Below are 19,109 nucleotides of genomic sequence, written 5' to 3'. Positions count from 1 at the left end.
CTCTCTCATCTAACGGTCTGGAAAAACTTTGGTGTGGAATTTATATATATCGCGCAAAAAATGACAGCATTCGAATGTTAGTAGAAACAACAAGCTTAAAACGTAATGGCGAAAGAAGGAAACCAAAGTTATCCGATATAAGAGTACTGCTTGTTAGTTTTTCCGGTCAGCCCAGCATTGTCTCGTCTCGTTCATTCTCGTTTCGAGCTTGAGAGTCACCAGCCTGCGCAAACGCAAAAGTTTTAGATCGAATGAAGATGGGAGACTATAAGCCCACGATCGAAATGCTGGGAAACTAGCAAAAAACGAGAGACTACTCACCACAGCTTGAAGGTAAGCTTCCTGTATTCTTTGATATTGTTCTTGCGCTTCGTGCGAGCGAACCATGGACTGGACGCGCGTCACGGCCTTTTGGAACTGTGCCTCCTTTTGTTTCCTGCCGGCTTTCAAGACGTCGTCGTCGTCCGTGTTTTCAGTTTGCGCGCTCGCTCGGCGGAGGCCACCGCGCTTCCTCCGCCATCTCAGAATGGCTTTGTCCAGTATGCCGACCGTCCAGAGAATCTTTCTGAATTTCCTACGAACTTGGTGTCCGCGAACGTGAGCCTGAAGAGCGGCACAAGCTTTTAGTCACCAAAAGCGACGCTGAATCGACGGTGTTACCTGGATTCTCACTACGCGTTGGCGGAGGAGGAGGAAGTCCCTGCGACCTTTCCAGCCGCGATACTTTTGCTGTATCTTTGTCGCTGCCGAGTGTTCCTTCCGGTTCGCGCCGCCATTTCGCGAAGCCAAAACCTTCATCTCGTTCATCGACATTCCATATTCGTTGTCGATTTCTTCTCCAATCTTCTCCTGGCGCCTCCTGAACGATTCTTGGCGGAAGCTTGCATGGATGAGCGCTGCAGCGCGGGCTGCGTTTCTGACAGCTCGGAGGGAGCCTTGGAGCAGGGACCGATCGGTTCCACCATTTGCAGCTTGGTTGTCCGAGAAATCCTCTACGGCTTTCTCTTCGGCAAGAACAGCAGACAGCGAGTCTATTTCGTCGGTGTTCCTCTCCTTCAGCGTCAATGACGTGAGATGAGTAGTCAGAGACATCTCCGCTAGTAATCCTGCCATTCCTTTGTGACCGCTGCTTGCTGCGAGGTCGGCGGGAGTACGTCCAGATGAATTTTGTGGAGTAGGATCAGTAACCAGTCCTGGAGAGGCACCAGCTGCCAGAAGTGTCGAAACCACTTTCTCCCTACAAGATCCGCGAGCTTTAGAAGATCGGAAAAACAAAAGAGAAAAAGAAAATAAACCTTCCACGAGATGCGGCCCAATGAAGTCCCGTCCAACCGTGGACATCTCGAAAGTTAGCTCCGACACCAGCAGCCAGTATGGGATTGACGGCCCAATCGTATCCTAGTGCAGCTGCCAAGTGAAGCGCACTTTGTCCCTGCGCATCCAAAACCGCAGCACCTTTATCCCGGTCACAAACTTTCACAAGCAGCCATCTCTGAAGTTGCTGCTTCAACAGCGTTTGAAGAACGGTGTCTCTTGTGGAACTTCCCACCTCGCTCTCACTCGGCTCAGGATCTTCCCACAGACCAGAAGTAAGTTCCAAGATCTTCGATAGCTGTACTTTATCTGACTGCTCCTCGGACTTCGTTGCTTCGTCGGAGTTGAGAGAAATTAACCTTGCAAACCGCTGTTCTAAAACCTCGTCTTCAACCTGTAATTGTTCTGGATTACCCGCTACAGGCTTCATCGTCGCGGTACGATATTCGAACTCCCTAATTTCACTGCAAGCGAGCCTATCTCCAAGAGTAATATACAAAGGAACCCTTCCTGGAGAATGCATAGGGGCCTTGCAACGAAGAACACCTTCATGAATGGTCTCTGCAGGAACCTCCACTTCACCAAACATGCAGTGCCATACAGGGCTTGCACCCCTCTTCAAAAAGTTCCCTGCAACGATAACCTGGAAAAAAAAAAGAACAAAAGAAACTTAAGATACTTTTCAACAAAACTGGACCGGGAAAATGTTTCACCTTCGTTTCTTCTGATGCAAACGCCCAATCCGGTGAGAAATCCACGATACTGAACTGCTGATCTTGCGAGACAGACGGGCCAAGACCAACGTCCTGTATTTGTTGAGTAAAGTTTGAAATCTCATCGAACGTGTTATGGTCGTCCAGTGTCCAGTAAGCGTGGTCAGTAGAGCCTGAAAGTAAAGAGCTCTGACTATCCTCTCCAATTTCCCGGCTCATCCATCGGCCAAAGCTATCCAGCTTTTTTAACGAAGTTTTCCCCTCGTCTTCAACCAACACGTCTGGCAGAGCGACTTTGTAGCATTCGGAAGCATCATTCGGAATAGCGGTTTGTGGTTTTTTGGAAATATCTTGTGCGGAATACTGAGCCTGCGTCACAAAAATATGTAGCAATAAAAACAATGCGTCATAAGAAATGCATGGCTTGCAGAATCACCTGACGAAGATCAACTTCCATATTATGAGAATCCGGAGTCGGAATCTATTAAAAAAGCTCAGGAAACGAACTGATAGCATGAGCACAACTTACCACAGGTGGAAAAGGGTGATTAGTAGGTGTAATGGAGTTATACACGTGATTTGAAAAACCGGGAGATAGGAAATGGCTTTGAGAAGTGCTTTCCATTTTTTCAATTGTGTTGGTGCCTCCGAAGTTATCCAGCAACGTACTCCATGTCTGGGCATCTATTGACTTTTGACCAAGATACGCGTCTACAAAACAGGACAGTCAGCTTGATGTAGAGAATAGATTAATTTTACCAGGATTTCGTAGAAGATCGTCATAGTCCACTCCTTCGAGATTTTTCGCCGCAGCAGGCACCGCTGCAACGGGAACACTGGTAGAGGGTGGAGCGACTGGAGAAGATTGAGCGACTTGCTGCAGTAAGGACGATTGCTCCACAACATTGTTTTCATTAAAGTGGCCTTCTTCACCAGAGTCGGTGCCTTCACTTTCGATGGGCGTCACAGGAGCTTCGGGGGATTTGTAGGGGCCTGTCACCTCAACGTCGGAAATGGCTGAATTGGATGCAGGTAGGCTTTGTCCCGTAGCACGAGAATGCGACGCATTCTCTTTTGCTTCTTGCATGGATCGATACACAGATGATCTGCTTCCCTGGAAAGTGCAAAATAAAGAAATGACTTTCGAGATACACATGGAGAGGTAAAAAATAAAACTTTGTACCTCCGTGACTTCCCTGTAGTGTACAAGGACGATGTGTTCATATGCCCTGTAAAACTGTCGTTATAACTATCGGCTATTCTTTTTGTTGACATTACCCTTCAAGCATCCAATAACTCCGACGTTGAAAATTCGGATTGTCCTCTCCATGAGCATAATAACAATGAAGAACATCTACACTACCGGCCTACAATAGGAATATCTTAGAAATTCTTCGAGCAAGCTTCTAGCCATACCTTAAGACGCTCGTGAGCCTCTCGGACAGTTTTACCATCTTTCTTCTTCCGCCAATTATGACCATCCTTGCGGAAGAAGCGCAGTGTCTTACGATCAAAGAGAAACAACGATCCACCTGCTTGTAAAGCATTAAATGTCCAGTCAAAGCTCAAGGCGATCGATTCATACTTGGAGGCTTATTCGGTGGAACGGGGTTGAGCCGGAACTTCTGGTAGTTGCGGAGGATCTCGATCACTTCCAGAGGCCTCAACCATCTGTTCTGTGCTTCGCGTATAATCTGATAGATGTCAATCTCTATAGACATTGTCAAACAACACAAAATTAATCCAAAAAATCGCTTCTCCACAACAGAGCACATACCTGGCTGAGAGGGAAAGAATCTTAAACGGCGATTGTCATACATTGTGAGGATCGCTGCGAGGAGCGCTATCGCGCATTTCTTCGCCCCTAGAAACTCACAATTTCAGCTCGCGGACTGCCGGCACTAGTGGAATTGGAAGCTCCGCTCTGCCCAGATCAACGCGCTGGCGCCGCGCTCTCAGCTGCCAAGCTCACGAGGACCATGTATACCCTAGTCCGGAGCGCCAGAGAGCCCTAGCGAAGAATGGACTAGCAAATAGCTCACTGTAAAAACGCTTTTAGCTAGTTATCGAAGAAGCGTCGTGGAAACAGCCATAGCACCGTAGAATTTTCAGTCAAACGCGGTCTAGTCAAAGACGTACAGAGTCAACGGTCTTCGCTTTCTTCTTCTTCCTCATTTCTTCGATCTCCGCGAGCTCCTTCCACGATCCTTGGCTCGCGTAGATCTTCTCCAGGAGCACATAGGCAGTGGAGTCTGTCGCATCGATCGCTATCAATCTCTGGAACGCGAGCTTCCCAATCGCTGCATTGCCCCACTTCTTGCAGCAGGCCATCAGCGTCATCCATGTCACGAAGCTGGGCTTGAAAGGCATCGTCTCCGCCACGTCCAGAGCTTCCTGGAGCTCGTTGGCTCGTCCCAGAAGATCGATCAAGGCGTGGTAGTGCTCTATCCCGAGAGAGACGCCGTGCCCCGGAAGAACTTCGAAGATCTTCCGGCCTTCGTCGACCAGGCCGGCATGGCTGCAAGCGGCAATGACCAGCACGAAAGTGGCACCGTCTGGCTTGAACCCTCCGTCAAGCATCTCCCGGAAGAGATAAAACACCTGCTTTGTCGATTCCTCTCCTCCCAGGCGACTGAATCCGCCGATGAGCGCTGTCCAAGTTACGGTGTTCTTCGACGGCATGGAGTCGAAGATGTGCTGAGCTTCGACCATGTTGCCGCACTTGGAGTAGAAATCCAAAGCTCCGGTCGCCACAACCAGGTTCTTCTCAGCTCCACACCGGCAGATCTGTGCGTGGATGGACTTCCCAGTTCCCAGAAAAGCTCTGCTACCACAGGCCTTGAAAGCCGCAGCAAACGTCGTCGAATCCTTCTCGTCCGGCATGCTCAAGAACAAGTCTAGAGCCTGCTCGGCATGACCGTTCTCCACGTAGCCGAGCATGAGAGCGTTCCAGGAGATGCACGTCTTGCATGGAATCCTGTCGAAGACCGCCCGAGCCTCGGCCAAGCTCCCACACTTCGCGTAAAAGTCTACCACCGTGTTGAGAAGAAAGACGTCCGAGCCATACCCGAGTTCCACTGCTCGAGAGAACAGCTCCCTGCCTTTGTCCAGCAATTCCCTGACCTGGAGAGTGTTACTGTGTTCTTGTTCTTCATGCTCTATCCTTTCTTCGTGTCCTTCATGCTCCAACTTTCCATCCTCCAACTTTTCATAGAACTTTTCGTTGCGGAGCTTGTCAGCTGCTAGGAGGGAGCAAGCCTTAAGAGCAGCTCCAATCGTTCGAGCGTCTGGAACCGTCCCCGGAATTGAGGACAAGCGATCGTAGAGCTCCAGTGACGAGCGTCCGTCACCTTGCTCGGCATAGCCCAGGATCATAGCGTTCCACGCTACCAAGTTGTGGCATGGAATCCTGTCGAAGACGCGACGAGCTCGCAGCAAATCTCCACAGCTAGCGTACATGTCGATCAGGCTGCCCGCGACGAAGATATCCACGCATCCCTCGATCAAGCGATGAATAGCCGCCCCTCGAGCCAAGCTTCTCAGCTTCTTGCGCGTCTTGCCATGGAGACGATCGAGGCTTCCCTCTTCTTCCCTGGCCAGCCGAGAGCAACACTTGAGAGCCGCCACGAAAGATCGAGCGCTTGGCTCGCAGCCCTCGTCGATGATCCGCTGGAACAACTCCAGGCCAGCCTCGGCCTCCCCATTCTCCGCGCAGCCGAGGATCAGCGACGTCCACGCCACTGCATTGCGGGACTCCATAGCTTCGAAGGCGCTGCGAGCATCGACCAGGCTCCCACATTTCGCGTAGCTGTCCACCAAGCTGCTCGCGATGTAGATGTTGCTGTTCCCGTCGATCGCGATTGCATCCTTGTGTAGCCTTCGTGCTGTTTCCAGATCCCTGAGAATGCCGCAAGCTCTCGAGGCCGCGAGGGCGAACCCAGTGCCATCGAAACTCCTGGATACCAAAACATTCTCCTCGATCTTGCTGCTCTGCCAGATTGATTGTGTGCTCGCTCTGCAGAGAGAAAGATCACAAGAGAGCAGGCGAGAGGCACAGATTCTTACATTCGCTCGCCGCATCCATCGGCGCTCGAGGAGCCCTAGAATTGTCAGCGGAATGCATTTCCTCGTAGAACCCTAATTTCTTGGAAGAAAAGAGAATGTGGCCACAAGGCGGAGTGGCCGCCGCGACGCTTACCCTCGGATTTGGAGCGCTTGGAATCGCCGGCATTGGCATTCTTACGTGAGTGATCGATCATAGGCAGCTCTTTGCGTTGCTCATCCTTTCTTGTGAATCCAGGCTCGCCGTTCACCCGACATGGCTCGTCAGGATCGTGCAAACGAGGCAGCGAAGAGTCTTGTTTCTCGATCAAAGACGAGAAAAGCACGGTCTGCTCTTCTCTTTCCTTCCCTAGCACTCTTACATCGCTTGATTTTGTCCAGAGCTTCTGGTCGCGCTCACTCTGGACGATGGGCCTCACAGAGACATTACACACGAGGTAGTGAACTAGTTTTTCTTGAGTGCCTGGAGAGATTCTTTTTATTTTTCTTTGTGAATGCTTTACATGTTCTTAGCTAAATCGTCCCGAGGGATTTTCGTGTTTCAGCTACTGGACATTCTTGAGGAAAACCACAGCAAAGCGACGTGGTTCCTGATAGGAAGTAATATGGACAAGTGCCCAGAGGTGGTCGAGAGAATTTACAAAGAAGGTGCGTCGCCATAGCTTTGCTTTTCGTCACGTTGGATGATACAGGGCATGAGGTTGGGAACCACACCATGTACGATTGTGCTTCCTGGCGTCTCTCTCCGGTATGCCTCGTTTTTATAGGCGTAAGTTGAAGCATTTGTATTCATGCAGGAGGAGTTTACTGCCCAGCTTCTGGCCACAGAGAGACGGCTCGAACCATTTTTCCGTAAAGGCGAGGACGGGAAACCGTGGAAGTGGTTTCGACCCGTATGTAACTCAAGCTTCTTCGTTCACTGATCAATCATAATTCTCGTGCAGGGGCACGGCTTCTACAATCGAGAAATGATAGATCTTGTCGAGGGGTACGGCTACAAATTGGTACTCGGCTCTCTGTATCCTCTCGACACGTTGTTCAGGAACAAAGGAAAGTTGATTGCAAAGTACCTATTGTGGAGGGTATGTGTCAATTTTCCAGATGGTCCTTAAACCTTTATTGTGGAAAGTTGTAGGTTCATCCCGGTGCTATTATCGTTCTTCACGACAGGGAACAGCAGAAGATACAGACTCCGGAGGTACTACCCTTTTTCCTAGTTTCGATCACAAATTTGGTTTCAGGTGCTAAGGGTACTTCTCCCCGAGCTTAAACGAAAGGGCTATTCGGTCGTGACTATTCCGGAACTACTTAAACTCCAGTGAGAGATCAGCATATTCCATAGGTTCTTACGACGATGGGGTGTGCGGCTTCTAGACCCGGTATGTTTTGCTCCTTCGATGGCTGTACCCAAATCGTCAATTTATGCGATCTATTTGTGTGAGCTCCAAGTTCGAAGCTGATTTCCTTTTTCTCCAGTTAAAGGTTTGCCACATTTGAGTGACGGTTCTCTGGAAAATGGATCGCAAGATACTAAACACCTACGGGTCAAGGTGAGTTGCAAAGCGTGTGCTGTGAATTGATCCAACTCTCTACAATCAGCTGGTTCTTCTCGGCGACTCCGGAGTGGGAAAGAGCTGCATTGTTCTGCGCTTTGTAAGGGGGCAGTTTGATCCGTCATCAAAGGTAAGTAGTGCTTTTAATGTGTTTATTATTTTGATATGGTGCTACAGGTTACTGTTGGTGCTTCTTTTTTGTCGCAAACTATAGCTCTCCAAGACTCGAGCACAGTTAAGTTTGAGATATGGGACACCGCAGGACAAGAGAGATATGCTTCATTAGCACCACTGTACTATAGGGGAGCTTCTGCAGCGGTGGTAGTCTACGACCTGACCAGCAAGGAGTCATTTCAGAAAGCTCAATACTGGGTCAAGGTTCCACCTTTGGTTTTCATTTTGCGTGCTTGTCATTAACTATGGTTGCTCGTTTATTTTCGTGTAGGAGCTACAAAAACATGCGAATGCAGGGATAGTTCTTGCGCTTGTTGGGAACAAGGCCGACCTTGACAACTTGCGCACGGTTTCAACAGATGTATGTTCAAGTTGGCACTTCAAAATTGCTCTCACAACATGCTATCTACAGGAAGCTCGGGCTTACGCAGAGAGCAACTCCATGTTCTTTACGGAGGCGTCGGCAAAAACCGCCGGCAACATTAACGAGGTCTTCGAGGTACGCTGAGGTTTTTTGTTGAATCCCTTTTAATTCTCAGAAACATACAGGAGATTGCAAAGAGGCTGCCTCGGGGCCAGCCCTCACTGACTGTAAAGCAACAGTAAAACGCCCCCAGTCTGTATAACCAAAGAGTTTAGAAGGTCAGCTATGGTTTGTAGATAAAGGTCCGTCAATGGCAGCAGTGGCTTTGTGTCTTGGGCTACCTCGAGTCGCGACCAAGATCAGTATCTGTCCGCGTTCTAGCCCTTTAAGTACAAAGCATCTCAGACTCCGGAACGGCTCAGGGCCGAGGTTCCACTGTGTCTCACAGGATAAAGAAGATGAAATTACTGCAATACCTTCGTCCACAGATACTGCTAGTGTTTCTTGGAATCAACCCAAGTACAGGGTCATTCTCATGGCTTCTCTCGCGTTCGTGATTTGCAACATGGACAAGGTATCTCTCAGTTTCTCGCTGATTAATTTTATCGCTGACTTAACGATATTTACTTGTTTGTTTCAAGGTGAACTTGAGTGTAGCTATCATACCGATGTCGCAGCAGTTTGGATGGCCGGCAACAACTTCTGGACTAGTTCAGTCGTCGCTGTTTCTGGGATACGCTTTCAGCCAGTTGCCTGGTGGATGGCTTTCACGTAAATTTTCTGGAAAGTAAGGCTCTATCTTCTCCGTTTCTTTTTTATTTTCCCTGCTTTCGTTTGGTACTAGATATGTGTTGCGTGGTGGTGTCTTTCTTTGGTCGTTGGCAACTATGGCTGTCCCACTTTCAGCCCGATATCTACCATTAATTCTGGCAAGCCGGGTGATGGTATGTTTTTCTTTCTAGTATAGTTTTTCTTTCTCTGAAAAAGAGTGATGGATTCCGGAATTGACAGGTCGGTGTCGGCGAAGGCGTGTCTCCTTCAGCCGCTACCGATCTCGTAGCAAGGTACAATTACGTAACATTATCAGTAACTGTTTGTTTTTCATGTGTGAATGTAGAACAGTTAGTGCGAACGAGCGTTCCCGAGCGGTCTCTGTTATTTTCGGTGGCCTCAGCGTTGGAAGTATAGCGGGGTGAGCTTGTGTGCCTCTCTAATGCGTAACTTATGGAATCTTGCAAACCAGGCTGCTTTTCGCTCCTGTTTTCATTGAAAACTTTGGATGGCAATCTGTTTTCTACGTCTTTGGTTTGCTTGGCCTTTTCTGGTATGGAACAAGCCTTTGAACTTCTATTGACGTGTGTTTGACCAGGTGCCTTCTGTTCAATCCGGAAGGATGCGATTCAGGTAAACACAAGTATACAGCGTTCTGAGTGATGTAAACACCATTTTTTGCAGAGACAGATCAAGCATCTGCTGACAATGAGACTGGACAACCGTCAAAGGTTAGGAACATTTCGTTCGACGCCGTAATCATCTTTTCTGTTTTGTCACAGGTCCCTTGGAGCGCTTTTTTCAAAAGTCCACCAGTCTGGGCGATGATTTATGCCCATTTCTGTGGAAATTGGGGATATTTTACACTTCTTTCCTGGATGCCAACATTTGTAAGGTGCGTTAAACTGTAGAAAAACCATTGTGTACTGACTTTTTATATCAGTGATGAGCTACACCTGAATCTGACTAATGCAGCGCTGGTAAGAGCTTTTTCTTTTACTATCAAAATGGAAGTCTGGTTAATGAAAGTACAGATATCAATTCTTCCTCCTCTAGCATCTGTTCCAGTAACAAGCTTTGCGGCTGTCTGGGCCGATAGCATGATCACGTCTGGACTAAGCACCACAGTGGTAAGTCTGGCGTTCTCTTTCTTTCCCTCTGACTAGCACTGTTATGTTTCTAGGTGAGAAAAATCTGCCAAAGCATCGCTTTTCTCTCTCCATCGGCTTCCATGAGTATTGTCTCATTGGTTCCTAGTCTACCACCGTGGTCGGTCATACTGCTTCTAACCAGTGGTATTGGATTGTCAAGTTTCGCGCTGTCAGGTATCTGGTAGTCATTTTCCTTGTTTCTGCGACTGCTAACAGTGTTGCCAGGGCTTTACTGTACACACCAAGATATATCACGGAAGTACGCCGGCATTCTTTTGGTATGGAACCAAATCATCTCCTTGCTTTTTTCCTTTCTAAACCAAAGCATTTCTCACAGGGCATAACAAATACTGCTGGTGCAATTCCTGGAGTGGTAGGAGTTGCGGCAACCGGTTATATTTTCGATCAAACCGATTCCTGGACGGTAAGCGAAGCCTTTCAAGCATTTCCCAGATGCTCAAGGAGGCTCAAAGTTTTTCTTTTCCTCCTCAGCTCTCGTTGTTTCTCCCTTCAATCTTCTTCTACGTGACAGGAGCCACCGTGTGGAACGTCTTTGCAAGCAGCCAACCCCAAGATTTCGAGTAAATCATGCGAAGTCTTTTTTGTTCTCGACCATTGTTTGTTGTCATTCTTACATGTTCATAAAATATGGATCATTTGGAAACTAAAGACAAGTGATTCTTTCTATTTCTACAAGATTGTGGGAAAGAAATCCAAGCATCGCGCTTGCATGCGACGGCTGTGAGGTCCTGTTCAACACGGTGGAGTCCTCTCTCGCGGATGCGTATGGCTATCGCATGACATTGCGACAATGTAGCAAGTGACATGTGACAATGATAGTCTGAATTCTAAGTTTGTGAAGCAACCGTGTTCATGAAATAAAAATGTGTGATATATCATCTCACAGTTGCTGGAATTCATAACAATAATTCAAATAGTGTGTGACAAAGTGACCTGGTTTTGAAATTGTATGTGAAGAATAAAAAACTTATAGAAGAAGTTGCTGGGCTTTGGCTAAAGATCATAGCTGAGATTGATTTGATGAAAAGGGCCGAGGGGAAATGGTCGCATACACGTGTACGTGAGTCGGGGATAGAGCTCCGTTGGTAGAGCATTCGCTTAGCATGCGAAAGGTCTGGGGATCAAAACCCCATGTCTCCAACAAACGCAAAGTGGAAAACTTTCTTTTTCCCTCATTTTATCAAGAACAAAAAGCTGTACTAAGATCATAGCTTTGGATCTTCTTGCTCCGGCACTGTGGTAGTCTTTCCTCGTGTTCGTGGAGGATTCTTCGCTGCTTCTCCTTTCAAGTAGCGATCGCTTAGATTGCGCTTGTATTTGATGTCGTCAAACAGCTGCTCGATCCTCTCCTTGTTCGCGTTGGTCACTTCCTACAAATTCCTCTCGGATTCAATCAAAACTGGACAAGACAGAGGGAATGCGGCAAGGAATGGAGCTAGACTTTGCGAGAAATCGATCGAAACTAGATCTAAAATCTCTCACCTCTGTCATGTTGAAGGGTGCGTGGCGGAGCTCTTCTTTGAGCTTGGCCTGGTTGCGCTTGGCGCCCCACATGAATCCTTCCGCGACCGCCCACGGCACCACAATGCACGCTCCCATCAGTCCGACCAAGAACGCCTTGGAATCCCTGCTTCTCGTCACTATATTCCGCCATAGGATCTGCCCTGGATGGAGATCTCTCTCTATCATCGCCCGAAGAGCCCTAAAACCCCCAAAAAACCCTAATCCACTTGGCCTAAATTCCTCTTGCCACGTGGCACTAGCTAGACCACCACATTTGCCACGTCATGGATTTGAGGTCTGGGAGAGCTATGGCGGCCACGCTCCTCGATCATCCTCCCACTCCTGTGGTCCAAAAATCCCACCATCCAGCATCGCGATCGATCATCCAGGTTAGTGCGCATCGATCGATCATCCGGCCTCTCCAGAAATCCCGCCTCGTAGCAATCCGGCGATGGGCGGTGGACAACGATGTGGTAGCAAGCGAGCAGGACGATGGCGAGATTGATTTGGCGCTCCCGCTGGAGAATGTGGATCGCAGGAGAGGTAAGCATCGATAATCTTCTTCCTCCAGTTCCAAGCACGATTCCAATCAATCTCCAGAGGAGAAATTCGCCGTCCGCGATCTGGGCAAGCACCAATGCCGCTCCTGCGGCTACGTCTACGATCAAACCGTGGGCGATCCGTCCTACCCCATCGCGCCGGGAGTGGAATTCGCGCAGCTGCCCGAGGATTGGAGATGCTCCACTTGCGGCGCCGCCAAGTCCTACTTCAATAGCATCAGCGTGGAAGTGGCCGGATTCGCCGAGAACCAGAGCTATGGATTTGGCACCAACACTCTCACATCCGGCCAGAAGAGCTTGCTCATCTATGGATCGCTCGTCTTCTTCTTTATCCTCTTCCTCAGTGGCTACTTTCTCCAATAGGAAGAAGAAATGGGAATAACACAGATATTCCAAGAAGTCGTGTCCTCAACCTCAAAAAACTAGGGCAGGGTTGTGAATGGAGATGGACGCTTACGCGGCACTCGATCCCAAGGCGCTGGAGGATTGGCCGCATTTCCAGTGCGCGATGTGCTTGTAAGATCGATTCGATTGCGCGGTGGGGGATTTCTTCTCATGCTTTCTTTCTTGCAGGGAGCTTTGTTTCAAACCTATCGTCCAAGGTCGGTTTGTTCTCTCCATGGATTCTCTTTGTGATCTCTTGTTGCCATTGCAGCGTGCGGCCATTTCTTTTGCTTCTGGTGCGTCGACTACGCGATGAATGGATCCGGCCCTTCGCGCTGCCCGATGTGTAGATGCGAGTACACGCAGTTCCCGAGGATTTGCGGGCTCCTCCATCGCTTGCTGGGAGCTGCATTTCGCGAGGCATACGAGGAGCGAAGGAAAGAGATACTAGGTGAGTGGCAATCCATTCTAGCTTTACGCTTTCGCTTTCTTTTATTTCTCTTATCAATGCTCTCATTTGAAGCTCTTTTTTTGTTCTTGAAGAGATGGAGAGCGAGATGGAATACTTTTCTCCTGAAGAAGTGATGGAAAAAAGCATTGATGGAGCTATAGAGGCATCCGACCTGCCTTGCGAGCTCTGCAAGGAGCTGATATACCGTCCAGTCGTCTTAAATTGCGGACACGGTGAGATCAATCCTTGTCATTGTTTATTTTTGCTTCTAACTTGTTCGTTTTCTCGGCACAGCGTTTTGTCAAAGCTGTCTGAGGGCCCCAGTCGAAGGTGAAAGTCCCAAGTGCCCGTCTTGCGGTATGCCACAAAGGATTTTTCCAGTGCAAGTTTGCCTGGAGCTAAACGAGTACATACAGAAGACGTTTCCCGCGGAGTATAAACAAAGAGAAGACAAGCTTAAGGAAGTTGAGACGACGGAAGCCTCGACCCGCGCTTCGAGCTCAACATGCTCACGCTCATGTTCGTTTCTTTTTCGTTGATATGCCGCTATCGCTAACATTGACATTGCCGCAGCATCATCAAAGGATGGTAGCAACAAACAAGCTTGCCATGTCCACCGGGGTGCAGGTTGTGATGGCTGTGGGGTAAGCTTCTTAGATTTTACATCGGAAGTTGGCATGGACTGACAGTCGCTCGCAGGTCTTGCCAATTATCGGTTCAAGATACAAATGTATAGACTGTCCAGAGAAAGTTGGCTACGATTTGTGTGGAGACTGTTATCCCACCTCAGCTGCTCCGGTTGGACGATTCAATCAGCGCCACACTGCAGAGCATCGGATGGAAGAAGTCCGAGATTGTTTCACAACATCTGAAATGTGAGTTTTTATAGCTGCTTGCAATTTTTTTTCTGTTTTTTCCTTGGTCCCGCTAGCCGTAACTACCGTTTGACAGTTACTCCGCAACGAGCTTGTGAACGGCAAGCTGACAAGGATGCTAAGTGGACTACTAGAAAGGAGGGATGCTCTCATGCCAGCAAAAGGATGACGAGGCTGCTCTTGTATCTGGCATGCGTACTCCCGGCTGTCGTCCAGATAGCGGCCGCCTCGCCATGGGATAGCAGCAAGCTCAAGGCTCAGCCGATTGGCCGAGTGAAAGGCCCCAGCGGCCTCTTATTTCACGATGGATCCATCCTGGTCGGCCAGAACAACACCATCTCCATTTACGTGACGTTCTACGGCAACTTCACAAAGGTGCAGAGAAGAACTATCAGGTCCTTCCTCAGGTCCTTCCAGTCGCAAGAGAAGAAGCTATCGCCGCCGCTGCCAAAGCCACTCAAATCGCCACCGCCATCACCGCCACCTCCTTCTCCACCTCCACCACCGCCTCCGTCACTAAAGAATCCTCCAAAGTCGAATAAATCGCCACCACCGCCGCCGCCGCCACCTTCTCCACCACCTCCCTCTCCACCTCCACCTCCACCTCCACCACCGCCATCTCCACCTCCGCCTTCTCCGCCACCTCCATCACTACCGCTGCCACTGCCACCGAAGAAGTCTCCACCGAAGCCACCAAGGCCATCGCCGTTATCGGAGCATCAGCCAGCATTCAAGTCCGAGAGGCCTCCAGCGGCTCCGACGGTCGCGCGATGGTGGGAGATAACCAAAAGCTACGTCAACCGGAAGGGCGCTACCGTGGGACGACTCGTCAGGCGGGGACGGGAGGTCCGAGACAAGTCCTACTCCATGGGAAAGGAGCTCAACTTGACGCAGATTGAGACGATGATCCTGCGCTTGCTGGGCCACTTCCCGACCGATCCCCAGGGAATCTATCTGCTGCTCCTCGCGGACGACGTCAAAGTGAAAGGCCTGTGCAAGCAGTTTTGCGGACAGCACTCGTTCGTGGTTCCCCAGTCCGCCACCGACCGGAAAGGCCTTGCTTACGCTTGGATCGCCAACACCGAGAAGCGATGCCCAGCAACTTGTAGCTGGCCTTTCGGGAGCTCCAAGCCGAAGCCCTTGCCGCCGCCAAAGAAAGAAGGAAAGAAGCCGCCACCGCCGCCGCAGCAGCAAGTCAAGGGGCTCGTTCCGCCAAACGGGGACGTCGGGATCGATGGCATGATCGTCAACATTGCCGAGATGCTGTCGTCGGTGGCCACGAATCCGTTCCTGAACGGATACTACTCGCTCCAGGGGAAGAATGTGATGAGCGAGGCCGTGGGCTTCTGCAAGGACAGGAAGGCTCTCCCGGACGACTTGCTGCGGAACAAGACCACCGGAGCCAGCTTCAACGTCTTCGGCTATCGCAAGCGGCAGTTCCTGGTGCCAAAGATGTATAATCCTGCGACCAGGAGGTGTGACTCCCAGGCATAGAAGGTGGTGGATGGAGGATGGATGGAGGATGAATAAGCCCCGGCCAGCGATGGAGCGTGACGAATAGAAGTAAGTTTCTGGAGTGTTGTCTGTGTTTTGCGCGAGCTCGGCTGTGAGAATAAGAGATCAAATAAAAAAAATGGCAATACCTTGTACTCCGAGCTCCAAGCTCACTGAGCTCTCGAGCTCCTCGTTTATCAATCTACAGCCTTGAGACCTCTTCGCGAATTCGTGTTGGTCGACGCTCCTCCTCCTTCCGGATCCTTGTCTTTGTCCTTGGAGTGTGGCTTCCTCTCCAAGGGCGCTTTGGACGCCTTCTCCTTCTCCTTCTCCTTCTCCTTCTCGATCGAAGTGGGCGATGGCTTCTTCCCGCCGGAGTCCTTGTCCTTGAGCGCCGCGGCCTTGCTCTTGCCGGGCTTGTGGAACATGTTGCGCATGTCGTATGCGTCCTCGCTATCCGCGTAGTACTTGGCCTCGATGTCGTTGATCTTGTAGCCCAGCGTCTCGGTGTAGAGGTGGAATGCCGCGCGGTTGCTCTTCCGGACGTGGAGCGAGACGTAGTCGGCCCCGAAAACCTCCTGCATCGCGCGCTGCGCGGCGCTCATGAGCTTGGTGGCCAGCCCTAGCTTGCGGTGCGTGCGCAGCACCGCCAGCGACGTGATGTGGCCGTGGCACTCGGAGCTCTCCTCCTCCATCTTGGCCAGGACGTACCCGACGATCTTCTTGTTGTCCTCGGCCACGTAGAGGAGCTGCGGCCACGAGAGAATGTGGTAGAAGTAGTACTTCATCTGGTAATTCTCCGGCAGGCACATGAGATTGCAGCTCTGCATCGCCAGGAGATCGTCCACTGTCGCCTGCCGGATGCACACCATCGCTGCTCCTCCTCCAAGAACCCTAAAGATCCGCAAGAACCCTAAAAAGATCCGGCGCTTAATGCAGCAGGACGAGGACGAAGGCGAGCGGCGGGAGATCGGGAAGCTGGCTGTGTGGAGCGTGAGCTCCGCCAAGCCCGGGAATGGTGTCGATCTGCTGCGCGATGCGAGCCTGGAGACCTACTGGCAGTAGGGGTATTGTGTTCTTGCGCATTTTCCCCGTCTCTGATCGCTGGGGTTCTTAGATCCGATGGCGCGCAGCCGCATTTGGTGAACATCCAGTTCCAGAAGAAGGTGCGCTTGCAGCTGCTGGCGATTTACGTGGATTTCAAGCTGGATGAGAGCTACACGCCCAACAAGATCTCGGTGCGCACTGGAAATTCTTTCTATGACTTGAGGGTATGTTTACTTTTCGTTCTTCGTCTCGACTGTGTCAACAAAATCTCTCTTTTCTCTTCCTCTTCCAAGGAGATCAAAATGGTGGAGCTCGCGGAGCCAGTTGGATGGGTGAAAGTCTCGTTGTGTCCCACAGACTCCAAGTAAGAAATCTTTCTCTCCGCCATTCTTTTCCTTCTAGATTTGAGATTCTGTGTTCTTCAGGGAATACCTGAGAGCTTTTCTAGTCCAATTGGCCGTGCTCTCGAATCATCAAAACGGAAGAGACACTCACATCCGGCAGATCAAAATCTACGGCCCTCGCCAGTAAGCTTGCGTCTTTGCTTTGCTTTTTCTCTTCAACACGAAGAGATCGTGCGCAGGAACGCAGTGATCGGGCATCCATTTTGCTTCAACACCATCGACTTTAGCATGAGATCCAGTGTGCGCTGACGAGAATAATGGTCAAATTTGCTGAACTTCTAGGGTTTAAAGGTTTTTGGATGGCTCAAGAGTGGCTGAGCGATTGGACGTCACGGAACCAGCAGGAGCTGGACGCGATCCACTGCAACGTAAGAATAGCCGAGAACCATGGCAGCGAGTACTCGGTGGCCGTGGAGATTGGGAGTATGCAAATGGTGGTGATGATGCCGGCGGCGCTGGTGATCGGGGTGGAGGTGGCCGACGAGCTCGAGGACCTCTTGGGAGATCTCAACTCGAAGCTCCAGGATTTGGCACCGGCCAAGCTCCACACGGTTCTAGACATGCTGCTGGCCACGATCATGGGTTTGGACGCGAGGAGGAAGAGGCAAAAGGTGGCGGACGACGATGGTGGCGGCGACGAGGACGACGAGGACGACGAGGACAGGGTTGGGATCTTCGAGGACGAGGACTTCGTGGACGAGAACTCGGAGTTCTTCTCCCGGTCCCCGAGCTCTCTATACGGCCTGGCGGTGGCAGCGGCGAGCGCCTGCGAGGCGGACCCGGCGCTCAAGCACTGCAGGGTGGCGGTGGAGATTGGCGTCAAGGTGGCGCTCCGGATCGGTCTTCTCAACGCCAGGATCGCCCACGCCTACGGCCTCGTCACGGAGAAGCCGCTGGAGATCCTCCTCAAGTTTGAGTCGGTGTGGGGTAACGCGCGGCTGGCTCTCAAGAAGAGCTTCTACCCCCGGAGCGTAGAGGTGACGCAGGGCGGCGAGCCCAAGGCGGAGAAGGCCTCGTACGCGCTGTCGACGATGCTCCCCGACCTGGTGAGAGTGTTCTGTGACTTCTACTGCCTGGGCAGCCGAGGCGAGTGGAGCAACTATATCATGAGCTGCCAGCTCCAGGAGGCGGCGGCGCGCGAGAACCCGGTGCTCGGCCTCGTCTCCTTCATGGCGCTGCAGCTGGATATGCTGTGGGAGAGCTGCCCGTTCTGCTACAGGCTCCTCCCGGCCTCGACGTTCAAGGTCCAGCCGTGCAGCAACGATCTGTGCCAGTTTACGTGCCAGGAGACCGGGCTGGGATCCAACGTCCTGGAAGCCGTGCGCGCGAGCCCGGCGGTGGTGGAGCTGGAGGTGGCGTTCATGAAGTTCGCGGCGCTGTCCACGACCCGGGACGTGCTGGAGCCATTCCCGAGCTTCATGCTCAAGGAGAGGGAGCTACGGGAGAGCAACGGCTGGTTTGGATCCATGAACAAGTCCCCCAACTTCGCCAACAAGATGGTCGGGCTGGTGTCCCAGGCGCTCGGGACGGTGCCGCCAGTGGAGCGCCTGGCGCAGTGCTCGAGCGAGGCGGAGGTGGTGGCGCTGCTGGAGGAGGAGTGGCAGCGGTGCGCGGCGGCTGGCAAACCGGAGAGGCTCCCGCTCAAGCTCCTGCGCTTCTGCCTCGCCACGGACCGGCTGAGCTTGCGGCATCTGGGCGAACAGGAGCGGCTGCCCATTGCGTGCTCGGACCAATTTGTGGTGCTCTACGACACGCCCGAGCAGGAGGCGGTTCTAGACTCCTCCACGGCCTCGTTCTTTGCGTTTCACGGCAGCCCGACTTATAACTGGTACTCGATTCTCCGCAACGGCGTGCGATCCATGAGCAACACGCGCTACATGTCGACCGGGGCGGCGTCCGGGATGGGAATCTATGCAGCCACTACACTCGCGATGTCCCGGGGCTACTGCAGCGTCGGCGGGAGTGGGGCTGGGTATGGGAGATTTGGCACTGGGACGTCGTGCGTGGGGGTGATTGAGGTGTTCGCGCCGGTGAGCCTCAGCCATTACTATGTCATCCCAAAGGAGCACGAGAAGAGTGTTGCGCTGAGGTACCTCATCGTCTTCGACGGTGTGGGTGGGTACCATAGCTCCGGCACCATCTCGCGGGACGTTTTCCTGGATGGCAAGATCAATCTCGTGAAGCACCATCGCGAGCTTCGCAATCGATTGTAGACTTTTTCAAACACTAAACTGGCGGGAAACTTTCAAAACTTAGGGCTTATATAGA

General features: G+C 51.3%; 11 protein-coding genes across 14 annotated transcripts; 7 read left to right on the top strand and 4 right to left on the bottom strand.

Moving 5' to 3' along the window:
* Nucleotides 1-10: 10 nt before the first annotated feature.
* Nucleotides 11-4,042, bottom strand: LOC9640715 (calmodulin-binding transcription activator 3). The gene is made up of 13 exons (XM_002971817.2): nt 3,805-4,042; nt 3,613-3,738; nt 3,444-3,559; nt 3,306-3,394; nt 3,211-3,256; nt 2,787-3,141; nt 2,557-2,738; nt 2,464-2,508; nt 2,028-2,396; nt 1,296-1,957; nt 661-1,237; nt 322-603; nt 11-223 (listed from the first exon to the last, which is right to left on the bottom strand). The coding sequence occupies exons 1-13, from the start codon at nt 3,845-3,847 to the stop codon at nt 167-169; spliced, it is 2,949 nt and encodes a 982-aa protein (XP_002971863.1). The 5' UTR covers nt 3,848-4,042; the 3' UTR covers nt 11-166.
* Nucleotides 3,900-6,107, bottom strand: LOC112346970 (pentatricopeptide repeat-containing protein At3g26782, mitochondrial-like). Its single transcript, XM_024677017.1, has 2 exons — nt 4,167-6,107; nt 3,900-3,986 (listed from the first exon to the last, which is right to left on the bottom strand). The coding sequence occupies exons 1-2, from the start codon at nt 6,105-6,107 to the stop codon at nt 3,900-3,902; spliced, it is 2,028 nt and encodes a 675-aa protein (XP_024532785.1).
* Nucleotides 6,108-6,144: 37 nt separating this feature from the next.
* LOC9640714 (chitooligosaccharide deacetylase) lies at nt 6,145-7,547 on the top strand. Of its 2 annotated transcripts, XM_002972025.2 has the most exons (9): nt 6,149-6,270; nt 6,328-6,416; nt 6,471-6,526; nt 6,635-6,737; nt 6,782-6,837; nt 6,887-6,982; nt 7,034-7,171; nt 7,225-7,287; nt 7,331-7,547. In XM_002972025.2, the coding sequence occupies exons 1-9, from the start codon at nt 6,188-6,190 to the stop codon at nt 7,409-7,411; spliced, it is 765 nt and encodes a 254-aa protein (XP_002972071.2). In that variant the 5' UTR covers nt 6,149-6,187; the 3' UTR covers nt 7,412-7,547. The 2 variants fall into 2 exon arrangements, with proteins under 2 accessions (XP_024532843.1, XP_002972071.2); XM_024677075.1 differs by lacking the exon at nt 7,331-7,547 and having other exon boundaries at nt 6,145-6,270; nt 7,219-7,268.
* On the top strand, nt 7,379-8,518 carry LOC9640713 (ras-related protein RABF1). Its single transcript, XM_002972024.2, has 7 exons — nt 7,379-7,468; nt 7,566-7,639; nt 7,689-7,772; nt 7,820-8,020; nt 8,088-8,177; nt 8,229-8,315; nt 8,366-8,518. The coding sequence occupies exons 1-7, from the start codon at nt 7,444-7,446 to the stop codon at nt 8,420-8,422; spliced, it is 618 nt and encodes a 205-aa protein (XP_002972070.1). The 5' UTR covers nt 7,379-7,443; the 3' UTR covers nt 8,423-8,518.
* LOC112346998 (probable anion transporter 6, chloroplastic) lies at nt 8,469-10,867 on the top strand. Of its 2 annotated transcripts, none has more exons than XM_024677073.1 (15): nt 8,469-8,754; nt 8,822-8,967; nt 9,025-9,124; nt 9,192-9,244; nt 9,298-9,372; nt 9,424-9,504; nt 9,550-9,584; nt 9,636-9,682; nt 9,734-9,846; nt 9,895-9,931; nt 9,986-10,081; nt 10,135-10,276; nt 10,328-10,380; nt 10,440-10,526; nt 10,635-10,867. In XM_024677073.1, exons 1-15 carry the CDS (start codon nt 8,491-8,493, stop codon nt 10,845-10,847), a joined length of 1,542 nt encoding a protein of 513 aa, XP_024532841.1. In that variant the 5' UTR covers nt 8,469-8,490; the 3' UTR covers nt 10,848-10,867. The 2 variants fall into 2 exon arrangements, with proteins under 2 accessions (XP_024532841.1, XP_024532842.1); XM_024677074.1 differs by having other exon boundaries at nt 10,595-10,787.
* A 399-nt stretch (nt 10,868-11,266) lies between these two features.
* On the bottom strand, nt 11,267-11,828 carry LOC112346901. The gene is made up of 2 exons (XM_024676766.1): nt 11,606-11,828; nt 11,267-11,493 (listed from the first exon to the last, which is right to left on the bottom strand). The coding sequence occupies exons 1-2, from the start codon at nt 11,810-11,812 to the stop codon at nt 11,329-11,331; spliced, it is 372 nt and encodes a 123-aa protein (XP_024532534.1). The 5' UTR covers nt 11,813-11,828; the 3' UTR covers nt 11,267-11,328.
* Nucleotides 11,829-11,847: 19 nt separating this feature from the next.
* Nucleotides 11,848-12,585, top strand: LOC9640712 (rubredoxin). Its single transcript, XM_002972023.2, has 2 exons — nt 11,848-12,169; nt 12,227-12,585. Exons 1-2 carry the CDS (start codon nt 11,911-11,913, stop codon nt 12,547-12,549), a joined length of 582 nt encoding a protein of 193 aa, XP_002972069.2. The 5' UTR covers nt 11,848-11,910; the 3' UTR covers nt 12,550-12,585.
* Nucleotides 12,586-12,596: 11 nt separating this feature from the next.
* Nucleotides 12,597-14,087, top strand: LOC112346900 (E3 ubiquitin-protein ligase PRT1-like). 2 transcript variants are annotated; one of them, XM_024676764.1, is made up of 8 exons: nt 12,597-12,702; nt 12,760-12,788; nt 12,842-13,021; nt 13,094-13,254; nt 13,316-13,540; nt 13,595-13,665; nt 13,721-13,896; nt 13,973-14,087. In XM_024676764.1, exons 3-8 carry the CDS (start codon nt 12,921-12,923, stop codon nt 13,992-13,994), a joined length of 756 nt encoding a protein of 251 aa, XP_024532532.1. In that variant the 5' UTR covers nt 12,597-12,702; nt 12,760-12,788; nt 12,842-12,920; the 3' UTR covers nt 13,995-14,087. The 2 variants fall into 2 exon arrangements, with proteins under 2 accessions (XP_024532532.1, XP_024532531.1); XM_024676763.1 differs by having other exon boundaries at nt 12,605-12,702; nt 13,114-13,254.
* On the top strand, nt 14,040-15,545 carry LOC9640451 (protein EXORDIUM-like 3). The gene has a single exon (XM_024676765.1). The coding sequence runs from the start codon at nt 14,062-14,064 to the stop codon at nt 15,388-15,390; it is 1,329 nt and encodes a 442-aa protein (XP_024532533.1). The 5' UTR covers nt 14,040-14,061; the 3' UTR covers nt 15,391-15,545.
* On the bottom strand, nt 15,504-16,315 carry LOC9640711 (N-terminal acetyltransferase A complex catalytic subunit NAA10). Its single transcript, XM_002971816.2, has one exon. The coding sequence runs from the start codon at nt 16,260-16,262 to the stop codon at nt 15,588-15,590; it is 675 nt and encodes a 224-aa protein (XP_002971862.2). The 5' UTR covers nt 16,263-16,315; the 3' UTR covers nt 15,504-15,587.
* A 561-nt stretch (nt 16,316-16,876) lies between these two features.
* Nucleotides 16,877-19,092, top strand: LOC9640710. The gene is made up of 2 exons (XM_024676762.1): nt 16,877-16,964; nt 17,021-19,092. The coding sequence occupies exon 2, from the start codon at nt 17,099-17,101 to the stop codon at nt 19,052-19,054; it is 1,956 nt and encodes a 651-aa protein (XP_024532530.1). The 5' UTR covers nt 16,877-16,964; nt 17,021-17,098; the 3' UTR covers nt 19,055-19,092.
* Nucleotides 19,093-19,109: the final 17 nt, after the last annotated feature.

This window comes from Selaginella moellendorffii, unplaced genomic scaffold, assembly GCF_000143415.4.
Source record: "Selaginella moellendorffii unplaced genomic scaffold, v1.0 SELMOscaffold_18, whole genome shotgun sequence".
Taxonomy (NCBI): Eukaryota; Viridiplantae; Streptophyta; class Lycopodiopsida; order Selaginellales; family Selaginellaceae; genus Selaginella; species Selaginella moellendorffii.
This window is presented reverse-complemented; position numbering and strand designations above follow the sequence as displayed.

What these genes read in the sequence shown, in the direction of transcription:
- LOC9640715 (XM_002971817.2), bottom strand. Translation starts at nt 3,847, where the DNA reads ATGTATGACAATCGCCGTTTAAGATTCTTTCCCTCTCAGCCAG. An exon ending in ATTCTTTCCCTCTCAGCCAG is followed by an intron (nt 3,739 to 3,804) that starts GTATGTGCTCTG and finishes CAATGTCTATAG; the next exon opens with AGATTGACATCTATCAGATT. An exon ending in AGTTATTGGATGCTTGAAGG is followed by an intron (nt 3,257 to 3,305) that starts GTAATGTCAACA and finishes ACAGTTTTACAG; the next exon opens with GGCATATGAACACATCGTCC.
- LOC112346970 (XM_024677017.1), bottom strand. Translation starts at nt 6,107, where the DNA reads ATGCGGCGAGCGAATGTAAGAATCTGTGCCTCTCGCCTGCTCTCTTGT. An exon ending in AAGCGAAGACCGTTGACTCT is followed by an intron (nt 3,987 to 4,166) that starts GTACGTCTTTGA and finishes TGAGCTTGGCAG; the next exon opens with CTGAGAGCGCGGCGCCAGCG.
- LOC9640714 (XM_002972025.2), top strand. Translation starts at nt 6,188, where the DNA reads ATGTGGCCACAAGGCGGAGTGGCCGCCGCGACGCTTACCCTCGGATTT. An exon ending in CTTCCTGGCGTCTCTCTCCG is followed by an intron (nt 6,838 to 6,886) that starts GTATGCCTCGTT and finishes GTATTCATGCAG; the next exon opens with GAGGAGTTTACTGCCCAGCT. An exon ending in CGTGGAAGTGGTTTCGACCC is followed by an intron (nt 6,983 to 7,033) that starts GTATGTAACTCA and finishes ATTCTCGTGCAG; the next exon opens with GGGCACGGCTTCTACAATCG.
- LOC9640713 (XM_002972024.2), top strand. Translation starts at nt 7,444, where the DNA reads ATGGGGTGTGCGGCTTCTAGACCCG. An exon ending in GTGTGCGGCTTCTAGACCCG is followed by an intron (nt 7,469 to 7,565) that starts GTATGTTTTGCT and finishes CTTTTTCTCCAG; the next exon opens with TTAAAGGTTTGCCACATTTG. An exon ending in TGCGCACGGTTTCAACAGAT is followed by an intron (nt 8,178 to 8,228) that starts GTATGTTCAAGT and finishes TGCTATCTACAG; the next exon opens with GAAGCTCGGGCTTACGCAGA.
- LOC112346998 (XM_024677073.1), top strand. Translation starts at nt 8,491, where the DNA reads ATGGCAGCAGTGGCTTTGTGTCTTGGGCTACCTCGAGTCGCGACCAAG. An exon ending in AGACTGGACAACCGTCAAAG is followed by an intron (nt 9,683 to 9,733) that starts GTTAGGAACATT and finishes GTTTTGTCACAG; the next exon opens with GTCCCTTGGAGCGCTTTTTT. An exon ending in TGGATGCCAACATTTGTAAG is followed by an intron (nt 9,847 to 9,894) that starts GTGCGTTAAACT and finishes TTTTTATATCAG; the next exon opens with TGATGAGCTACACCTGAATC.
- LOC112346901 (XM_024676766.1), bottom strand. Translation starts at nt 11,812, where the DNA reads ATGATAGAGAGAGATCTCCATCCAGGGCAGATCCTATGGCGGAATATA. An exon ending in CACCCTTCAACATGACAGAG is followed by an intron (nt 11,494 to 11,605) that starts GTGAGAGATTTT and finishes AGGAATTTGTAG; the next exon opens with GAAGTGACCAACGCGAACAA.
- LOC9640712 (XM_002972023.2), top strand. Translation starts at nt 11,911, where the DNA reads ATGGATTTGAGGTCTGGGAGAGCTATGGCGGCCACGCTCCTCGATCAT. An exon ending in GAATGTGGATCGCAGGAGAG is followed by an intron (nt 12,170 to 12,226) that starts GTAAGCATCGAT and finishes ATCAATCTCCAG; the next exon opens with AGGAGAAATTCGCCGTCCGC.
- LOC112346900 (XM_024676763.1), top strand. Translation starts at nt 12,626, where the DNA reads ATGGAGATGGACGCTTACGCGGCACTCGATCCCAAGGCGCTGGAGGAT. An exon ending in GCGAAGGAAAGAGATACTAG is followed by an intron (nt 13,022 to 13,113) that starts GTGAGTGGCAAT and finishes TTGTTCTTGAAG; the next exon opens with AGATGGAGAGCGAGATGGAA. An exon ending in TGTTTCACAACATCTGAAAT is followed by an intron (nt 13,897 to 13,972) that starts GTGAGTTTTTAT and finishes ACCGTTTGACAG; the next exon opens with TTACTCCGCAACGAGCTTGT.
- LOC9640451 (XM_024676765.1), top strand. Translation starts at nt 14,062, where the DNA reads ATGACGAGGCTGCTCTTGTATCTGGCATGCGTACTCCCGGCTGTCGTC.
- LOC9640711 (XM_002971816.2), bottom strand. Translation starts at nt 16,262, where the DNA reads ATGGTGTGCATCCGGCAGGCGACAGTGGACGATCTCCTGGCGATGCAG.
- LOC9640710 (XM_024676762.1), top strand. Translation starts at nt 17,099, where the DNA reads ATGGTCAAATTTGCTGAACTTCTAGGGTTTAAAGGTTTTTGGATGGCT.